At 41.0% G+C, this 10,633-nt stretch overlaps 1 protein-coding gene across 1 annotated transcript; it reads right to left on the bottom strand.

The window, feature by feature from the left end:
* Positions 1–389: 389 nt before the first annotated feature.
* Positions 390–5,303, bottom strand: fgf8a (fibroblast growth factor 8a). The gene is made up of 5 exons (XM_035172822.2): positions 5,272–5,303; positions 5,150–5,186; positions 4,231–4,411; positions 2,618–2,724; positions 390–1,441 (listed from the first exon to the last, which is right to left on the bottom strand). The coding sequence occupies exons 1-5, from the start codon at positions 5,301–5,303 to the stop codon at positions 1,157–1,159; spliced, it is 642 nt and encodes a 213-aa protein (XP_035028713.1). The 3' UTR covers positions 390–1,156.
* Between the last annotated feature and the right edge of the window lie 5,330 nt (positions 5,304–10,633).

Raw genomic sequence — 10,633 nt, 5'->3', positions numbered from 1 at the left:
CAGCCCATTTAGACTGAGACAATTGTGACTGTTTATTTACTGGTAGAAATGTATAGTCCTTACACGTAAAATATTAACAATGTTAGTTCATACTGTTTTTTGCACAAAAATGATTCATCTGAGAGCATGACAAAATCATTTGTTTTCACATTTCCCATAAAAATCTTGCAGGGCTCAGAATAGGTGATATCACATAAACACTATGCTAAATTGCATTTGCACACAGCTGTATGTACATTATGCACAGAGTGTAAGGCTGGTCAGCACACTTGTTACTTTCACGCATTGGTTCCAGAGCAAGCATGTACCAAAAAAGTGTTCAGTATGCTAATGTATATTTATTACACAATTTAAATAAATATTCCATCCTTAAAATAATTTTACATATCCTCAAATAAAAATATATTTATATAAGTATAAAAACATTCAGGGGGCTACAGATTTGGATAAGGGATAATGGGTGTATTGAGGGGTTCCTAATACTTTAATGTTTACATGTTTACATTTTTTATACCATTACAGTCAGAACAGCCAACCTGTGATTATCGAATGTAGCTGCCACATTGTTCCATCTGACGTTGTTAAAGCTCTGTTTCCTTGAGCTGTGTGAGCATGATATAGAATGAGCTTAGTCAGGATGCAGCATCTAACAAAAAGCTTCAGCACTCCAGTGTTATCACGATGCTCTTAAGCAATGTTTACTGACCCTTGCGTTCCCTAATGCGGTGTGTGGCAGTTTTGTCTCTGAATGCAGCGTTCCCTGGGATTGCGGTCAATCAGGGCACTTTAAGTCTCCTTGAGCAGCAGGCAAGAGTCCAGTAAATGACTCCACTGGTTAAAACGACAAAAACAACACAACACACTCTACTACACACACAGATATCCCCAATAAGTCACACAAGGTATGTGCATCTAAAAAAACTTAACCCAGGTCAGTATCAAAAGTGTGAAGTACAAAAATAGATTTCTCATTTTTTCCCATTGTACAGCTTTTCTTTTACTTTGAAAAAAATATCAAACAAACTACAAATTAAGATAAAGTAATGCTCACTATAAAAACATGTCTCCAGAGTTTTTTTGTGGAGAGCAGAGGACTTTGTTGGCTGCTGCTAATTCAGTCAGTTTGTCAGTTTTTCCCCTTTCTGTCTTTTCAATCTTACTCCTCTAATGAGTATCGCGTGCGTTTAGTCCTTTGACTGAATGAGTAGTGGATGAAGTCAAAAGGCCGTTGGTAGCTTGGGTGAGCAGGCTGCTGCCCCTTTGGCAACCTTTTCATGAAATGTACTTCACGCTGGTGCTGGCGCGTCCGTGAGCCCTTCCGTGGCCGCCCGCGGCGGGTGAAGGCCATATACCATCCCTCATAGTGGGCGTTTCTCAGCGCTGTGTAGTTATTCTCCAAAACAATCTCAGTGAAGATACAGTCACGGCCATGGCCATTTTTCTACAAAAACATACACACAGCAAAACAGTTAGCGTTAATTAGACTCCACGATAAAGATTTACAGATGGGAAATATCAGATGTATAGAGGCTCCCCTAGTGCAGTCTGTCCCCTGCACACCCAAACACACACACACAAATTCACATGGCCCTTTCCACTTATATGCAGCGTATGCTACAATCATTACAGATCAGAGGGTGTGGGGGGTGACAGTAAGCAAGGACTTGTCTCCCTCTTCAGCAAACATCAAGCAGCCGTGGGTCAGATCCTCAAGCAGCAAAGCCTGAATCAACCCTGCAAAGATGACTTTCACTCCTAGTTGGATTTTCTGTTGCATTTATGCTTAAATTTAACCAATCGGATCAATCAACAAATCATTAAATACATCTCACCACACTGTGTTCTGGTGAGACCCCATTAGATAAGGTTGTTGATTCTGAAAACTGGGTTGAGATGGTAAATGAAAAAGGTGTGTATGCCGTATCATCAAGCAAAAAAAACGTTTCAATTAGTGTTGAAATGCACGGTAAGTAACACTCAGTGTTGGTCCACTGCACCCATCTCCCATCATTCGGATAAAATGGTGTTATAAATAGTCATTATATACACAAGACATGCACACATCCAAAAGACACACACTGCTCATTCTTTCTCCCTTAAAAATCTGCACACACACTGGGACAGGCTGTGACTGGGCCAGTAGCTCAGGGCAGATGGTGTACGAGGCAGGGTGCTGTGTGTGTGTGTGTGTGTGTGTGTGTGTGTGTGTGTGTGTGTGTGTGTGTGTGTGTGTGTGTGTTTCGAGGGCTTGCAGCCATCAATGGGGGACTGAGACAGCCTCGGCCTGGAACACACACCTACACACTCACATAACATCAGGATTTGGCTACACATAGGCATATATGTTAGTAGGACAATTGTTGGTCTTGGTTCGTTAATAACCAAATAAGATGCAATATAACCAACATTAATGTTTGCAGCATAGGTTGTTTTTGGAACCATTTTACTTTTACTTACAAGCTGCTTCAATCTGATCTGCCTTCAACACAAACCTCCCAGACTTGGCTGCAAATCGTTCTATATTACTTTTCTATTTTTCACTTTTCACAAATGTATTCTCAACTACACTGAACTGGCTTCAGCTTTTTCCTCAGTTGGAGCCAAATTTTCTCCTCACCTTGCCGATGAGCTTCCCCCTCTTGTTCATGCAGATGTAGAGGCCTGTCTCAGCCCCCTTAATGCGCACTCGGCTCCCAAATGTGTCCGTTTCCACAATGAGTTTAGCTAAGGAAACAAAACAGCTTTGTTAGCCACTACAGCTAAGAGCTGAATGTTTTAGAAAATGCTTCTAGTGATTTTAGATTTTACTGTTTGTCTAAAACATTAGAACATGTATGAATAATATAACACACTAATGGAAAATATGTTTCCATGTATGCAGCTCAAAAACACATAATAAAAATTATTCCACAGGATACATGGTTGATGAAATTCTTGCAAAATCATAAAACCTTGAGTCTCTTGATTCTTTAAAGCTAAAGACACTATCATGGCAGGACCACCAAGAATGCCTTTTCACATAAATCTGCATTGACCTCGCACATATGTCTCATGTATCTCTGTATCCCAAGAAGCACTAAAAGACACAGGAAATACAGACCATTCAGAGTGCAAACATTTATGGAGCCTTTTCATGTTGCTATCAAAAAGATAAAGACAAAAAACAAGACAAAAGGACAGATCTCATTATTGTTTAACATTTGCAGAAGGACGGATGCTGTATATTGAAGGTCATTCATACTGTAAGTTTCACTGCAGGGATTTGAGATCCTCATAGGTATTAATTCAACATATTAGAAGCCAATAGGAGATTACATTCTATAAAAAAAAAAAATTGATGCAGATCCTCTCACTAACATGTTCAATTGCATTGACTGCAGTTTTGGTGGGGTCATAACACAAGTGAAGCTGGACAAGGCCTGTTTGGTTCTAAGGCTGGACATGATCTCTGTAGGTTCACCTACAGCACTAGCTACCAAATGCTTTTTCTGATATCTGAGTTTCTGTCCCTTCAACAATATAAACTTGAATCAAGTTTAAAACCTGCAGAGAATGACACTCTTCATCCATCATCCACAGCGCTAAAGGTATCAATGACAATTTTTTCCACAAATTTCAGCATTTTGAAAGGGCAAAGATCAGCAAGTCTTTGAACAAATTAATGAATAGGACTTAATTCAACTAATTCTGCAAATGTGCTGGATTGCATTAAAATTCCTTCTGTCATTGTACATGCTGATTTACAACTCTTGATGAGAAAAATAAAACATTTTTAATGTAATATGTGTTACAGTTTTCATATCTCAGATAGTTTTGCTCTTTAAATACTTAAGGCTGTGATTTTGGCCCTACTATACTTCACTATTTAATTGAGTTAAAATACTGGAAGTAAAGTTTTAAGTTTTCAATATGAAACAAATGTTAAGACATCTTTTGAAAAGGTGAATTCATTCTATACATTGTAGACCAATAAGACAGAATGTGACATGGATAGATTGTATGTGGTGTAAAATTAAATTAAAATAAATAAATCTTGATTGACGCTGACACTGATCACTGACACAAACTTGACAAAAACAGGTGGAATTATATGAAAAACATAGGTACAGAAACGAATTAAAAAGGAATCTAACTGTCGTACGCTGAACGGACTTCGTTTGCATTTTTTTCCCCGTGATTATTTCTAGAGAAGGCGTTTGTTTCGTTATTGAACTGCAGGGCAACTCTTACCGTGCACGTCTCCATCATCGGCCATGGCGTTGATCTTCTTGTTGGGCAGGACCTGGACGTGCTTGCCGCTGGTCCGGCTGTATAGCTGGTAGATACGGATCAACCTGCGGCTCACGCGGTCCGTCCCTTTACTCTGCTCGCTTACATGCTGCGTGAAATTAGGCGGGGACTGGTTGGTTACCTGTCAGAAATTGGACGCCATCACAATCAGTATGTGTACATTCTTCTTAATCTTTTATTGTTTTTTAGTTTTTTTTACTGACACTACACTTCTTAAAAACGAGAGAAGCAATCAGGACTCAAACACGATGAGATAAGCCACGTATGTGTCTTCAGGTTGCTGTAGGACATTATACAAAGATATTCGAACGCAATGGCAGCCTGTTGTTCTCCCGAATGACAAGTGTAAGAAGTTCCATAGAAGACGCACCATGTGATTACAGGTTGTGCGTATACAACTACTTTAGAGTGGAGCTTGATTTCCCATTCTTCCTTATGTGAACTAACACATCTCCTTTCACGTCAAAACTAAGTTAGATTTTTTTGTGGTGGAGTTACTGCTGCTGCCGTAAGCATTGGTCATCTGTTTATCAGAGGACACGCGCTTCCTCCTGCCCCGATGCCCCGTCTGTGCCCGCGCGTCCTGTGCCAGGGGCGGTTTGGTCAACAGCACCCTGCCAGCAGGCAGCGCGATCCCGCAGCCCGGTGCATCGTGGGAGCCATCCGATATGGTTGGATCACGCAAGCCAATATTATGATGACACCCCCTCACTTTTCCTCACTGCGCTGTTATTGCTCTGTGCGTCTCGCGTTGTGACTGGCTTGTATTTTTGAGATTTTATTAATTATTCCATCGGCTAAAATAAAAAAGGTAAAACCTTAAAACATTATTTGAAAAGAAATGAACGAAGTGACATACCTGAGCATTGTAGCAAAATACAAATACGTGTAGTAACCTGCAAAGAAGAAGAATAACACGCATTACGTTACTTGTAGGGGAGAAGAGTTAACAGCGTGCACGTAAAGAATGAAAGTACTCACAGATAGCTAAATCTGGATGGGATGGGTCGCATGCTGGATTGAGGTAAAAAAAAAAACTCTTCCAGTAAATTAGGACCAGGACCCTGTCGCAGCTGCTAAATCCAGCTGAATTGAATTGAGGCTTCAGCAAAGTCCAGAAAAAGTCAGAGTTGCTGACAGTGATACTCATGAGCGCACAGAGGACACATTCTTCATCAAATCTATGTCCATCACGGGCTCCGACTAAAATAGTTTAATAGTAATTAATGATAGTTTAGCATTAAAATAAAGACCGCTTATGCCAGTGCTGCACAATATTTAAGTGCACTGACACAAGCTGAGCTGAAGAAAAGCGCTGTTTATTTTTACAAACAAGTTGTCCGGGCAGTCAGATTATTCCCCTAATGTCCTGAGTCTCTCTGCAGTCTTCAGGTGTGTGCGTCGGTGTGTAAGAGAGAGAGAGAAAGAGAGGTCCCGCTTTAGAGGAGGGTCGGCTCCTCAGTGTTCATGCAGTGGCTCGATGCTGATGCTCCACTCGGCTGTGGCAGTAATCTCCTTCGCTCCTCTGTCTGCTCCCATCACTCTCGTGTCAAGCCTCTTGTTCGGCGCTCACACACCCCTGCTTAAAATGGCAGGCTGATATGCTAAGAACAAGCCCCCTTTTCTGAAGAACAAAAGCGGACACCCCAGTCCCTCTCCCCCCCGCTCCCCTGATTCAAAGCATTTTCTTACCTGAGGAGCGGTCCATACTTGGAAGGGAAATAGGCAAGGAGGAGCCTCGGCAGCATGCCCTGCGCGCTACCACCACAACTCTGTAAAAAGCAACGATCATGATCATGATGATGCGCATACATCGTCTCTGAGTGATGGATGGCTAGCTGATTACCTTGTAGGCCCGCTTCCTCTCTCTCTCATGCCCATTCATACTGTGCTTCTCCGGTTTTGAGCTTTCAAGTTGGTTTGAGTTGAAGCTGAAGCTGCTTGCTTTGTGTATTGACAGAACAAAGTGTGAGACATATTAAAAGGATTACGATTAAGCTTATTTAAACATCCCCTCCCTACATTTAATAAAGCGATTGGCCTCTTCTGGCTTCAATGGTTATTGATAATAATGGTTACATATTAACAGTATTTATTAACACGGATTTATGGGTTAGGGTTAGTATTTGCTATTTAGACCTAACTAACACATAAACTTCTGGGATGCAAAGCTGCTAAAGATGACAGTGAAACATCAGTTCATTTAAACCAAGCAGACAAGTACTTACAGCCTCGTCAATAGGCCCATTTTGTGTCTGACATGAGATTAATTATCTGCTAACTGCACCCTTCTTGGGCAGAATAGCTATCACTATCTAGAAACTAGAAACTAGTAACACTATCATTATCATTTAGACTTTATTGATTGATTTGGCTATTAATTAGACTGCTCAGTATCGACCACAGGAAGAATACAGAAACTCAGAACTGACTAAGACACAGACGAAGATGTCAAGAGAGTTTGTGATTACAAGAGCTGACACTGGTGTCTGTGTATTGTCAAGAAAATCATGTGATCTCCGCAGCGGAGCTGATACTGTCTCTGCTTGCTGCACCCGGTTGCTCCACCTCTCGCCTGAATAATGCAGAGGATTTGTTGCTGTTGTGAATGTGTCTTTGCGGAGAACCTCCCGCTGTGTTGTGCATGTGTGAAAGGCAGACTCTGGTTCTACATCGTAGCCAATTCTCTGGATTTAACCAGCTTGTCATGTCTGAAAATGGCTTTACGCTCAAGGACCTGGGAGGACTAGGCCAGCAAAACAATGGTTGGTTTATTTTTAAGAGTAAGATTGTGTTTGTGGTAAATAAACCCTGTTCATATTGGGTGTGGCACATTTTGATAGGACCTTATGTCTCAGCTTCCCAACCAGCAAAGATGATATTAGTGTCTGCCTGTCAAAGAGTATTAATCCACCAGTGGGCGCTCCAGGGGGATCACTCGATGTAGTTTAAGCCAATTGCACCCAGTGTCCTTGATGGTGTAATATGGCTACATTAAAGACAGAGCAAAGCTGTGACTTGAGTTCTGCTGTCAGAATTCAAGTTGTCAGATAGTTTGTTTCCCAGTTTCCTTCCCTCCCATACATTAACATCTCTAAGTATGTGAGTGTGTGTGTGTGTGTGTGTGTGTGTGTGTGTGTGTGTGTGTGTGTGTGTGTGTGTGTGTGTGTGTGTGTGTGTGTGTGTGTGTGTGTGTGTGTGTGTGTGTGTGAGAGAGAGGAGAGAGAGAGAGAGAGAGAGAGAGAGAGAGACATGGCCGGCAGGTAGCTGCCACTCTGGACTCGAGCTCAGCCCCTGCCCTCCCCTTAACCCCAGGAGCCCTGCATCCATCAGCAGCCCTGCAGGGGGCAAACACCCCTCCCCCTCTTCTCCTAGTCTCCCTCCCTCTTCTGGGGTTCTCCACTCATTACCACTGCTCTGCCAATGTGGGCAAGAATAACATGTTTTACACTCAAAATTAAAGTATATTCTCTATAGGCAGTAAACATGTGTAAAAACACTGAAGCTTTTAGAGAGTGTAATACCTTTGAACTACGAGCATTAAGCATGTTTTTGACCCATCACTACCATGCAATTATGCTTCACAACATTTTCAGATTGAAGCTCCTAAAATAATTTTGCAGCAACTAGATACTTTTAGATAGATAGGCCAGTCCTAACTGTAAGCATTCACCCTCTGTTATTACTGTTCACAGTGTTACAGGATGGTTGTATTACAGTGCTTAGTAGAAACTGATCTGAAAAGTCTGCACTGCAGTACTACATAATGGTAATGCAAGTGATATAAAAGCAGACATAATCCTGAGTGTAATGGCTGGTCACTCAAACAAACTTGTTACATTATGTCAAATTTGTTCACACTGTGCAATGCAATTAAACTGCTTAGAAAGTGGAAAAGCACATTTAAAGATCCACATTAGAACATGCGTGAAAATTTCTGTCTCCAAATCAATACAATGGAGATAAATTGGTCATTGGTGATTGCATTATATTTTAGAAAATTTAGAATTACAGCTATTTCCAGAGTCACTCTCTCCTAATCCATAGGTACCCAAAATCCACAGGACACATTGGAAGCTGTTTCAAATTCATAACAACTTTATTTTCCCCCAGAGGGCAAGTCTTAGTGGAACTGTTTCATAGTTACAATGAAATTTGTTCACACTGAAACTTCATATTGCTTGACAAATATGATACTCCTTTTCCCCTCCTCCTTCTATCTCTATCCTCTCCCTCTCTTTGCCCATCTTCTCTTTAAGCTGAGGTGAACTTCTGCACACTTCTGATGCTGTGGCCCAACATTTGCAGGAAAAACCCTAACCCTCTTCAGCACTGAAGCCAGGCTGACACAGAGTCATCCAACTATTCCTCTAACTCTGAGAAGCAATGATTTCATGAGCTTCTTATAAACAAGATTATAACCACCAGGGGAAAAATGTACCACCTCCTCCCCATGAATAGCACAGATACATTGTCTAATACAGAAACCATAGAACCACCTGTAGCACCAGATTTATATTTGGACCACTTTTCTTCAATTGATCTTCCTGAACTAACTTCACTAGTTTTGTCCTCTTAACCAACAACCTGTCTATTAGGCTTTTTAAGGAAGTTTTTCCTCTAATTGACAGTTCCATATTAAATCAGGTTAATATGTCTTTGTTACCTGCCTACAGGCTCAGGCTGGGGGCTCAGGCTCTTGTCCAAGGACATTTATCATAGCTGCCAGATTTCTGTCTCTCTGCCCCCACATTTATTTTACTACATGTCACTAACTTTGTGTTTTTCCTCCTCTCTCTCTCTCTCTCTCTCTCCAGAGTGGCTACCTGCCGGCCATGTCTCTCTCTCTCTCTCTCTCTCTCTCTCTCTCTCTCTCTCTCTCTCTCTCTCTCTCTCTCTCGCTCTCTCTCTCTCGCTCTCTCTTTTAGCAGGCATCTCTGACTCCAGAGCTGCAAGATTCAGATAACAACAATTATTATTATTATTATTATTATTATTATTATTATTATTATTATTATTATTATTATTATTATTATTATTATTATTATTATATGAACTGTTGCTCCTATCATTAATTACATCTTTACATCCATAATTATCACTCTTATTGTTTTCATTATAACAACTAGGCAGAGCTGAAACCTGATGCTGTTCCTGGTCTCTCTGTCCTCTCTCTCCCCCTCTACCCCCCCCCCCTATCTCTCTCTCTCTTCTCTCCCCTCTCCTCTCCATTTGTCTCTGCTCACCCCAACCGGTCAAGGCAGATGGCTGCCCACATTGAGTTTGGTTCTGCTTAAGGTTTCTTCCAGTTATTGAGTTATCTCCACAGTCGCCAAAGTGTTTGCTCATTTTGTTCAGTTTGCTCAAGTTCTCTTCTATGTAAAGTGCCTTGAGATAATGTATATTATGATTTGGCATTATACAAATAAAATAGCATTTAATTCAATTACAAGGGTTGCTAACACTTAAAAAAAATTTTTTTTCTCAACAATCAAAAAGAAATCCCATCTCTTACTTTTCACCAATTCTGTTCCTCATTCAAGCTGGAAATAAATAATCTGCCTCCTGTTTACACTGACAAATGTATGACCACTGTATGTGAATGGTCGTGTTAATGTGTTTTCAGGTGTATTTTGTTGCACAAGCCAGAGCAATGATTTCAGACTGAATATCTGAAAGCAGCTCGGGTTTTCCCCAAAATTGCCAATTATCTGAGAAGCTCTCATTGTTATCTGGACAACACCTCAACAACCAGTGGTCAAAGAATGACATGCAGGAAACTACAGAGTGCTACACTGTCTTTGCATTGGTACATACCAACTCAATATTAACTCTTGTGACCTCTGACTAACATATTTAGATGTCATTACTGCCTACGTAAATAACAAGTTTACCATATGTTTATCCTTAGCCAGCAGTTACAAATATGATTCTAAATCTCTGGCTCTGGGCCCAGGGATGCTTTTAAATATGATCACTGGTGTGGCTAACTTCAAGTCACCAATACCTAGAGTTGGTTTCTGAATGAGTGTAACATTGAGTTGGAAAAATCCTGACTCCGTTTGCTTCACCCAGATGTTCCACCTCTCGTCTGAATAATGCGGAGGATTTGAAGCTGTTGTGAAGAATCTTGCAGAGAACCTGCTGCTGTGTTTTGCTTGTGTGAAAGGAAGACTCTGTAGCCAATTCTCTGGATTTTTTAGTTCATGTCTGAAAACGGCTTCACACACTCACACATTTAAGGTGAACCCTATATAAAAATATTAGCAGCCAATGTGCACAACCGTGACACGCATCAGAAACAAGGCGCAGCCGTTCTGTGGCGCATGTGTTACAAGTATTC

This window comes from Hippoglossus stenolepis, chromosome 12 (assembly GCF_022539355.2).
Source record: "Hippoglossus stenolepis isolate QCI-W04-F060 chromosome 12, HSTE1.2, whole genome shotgun sequence".
In the NCBI taxonomy this organism is placed as follows: Eukaryota; Metazoa; Chordata; class Actinopteri; order Pleuronectiformes; family Pleuronectidae; genus Hippoglossus; species Hippoglossus stenolepis.
This window is presented reverse-complemented; position numbering and strand designations above follow the sequence as displayed.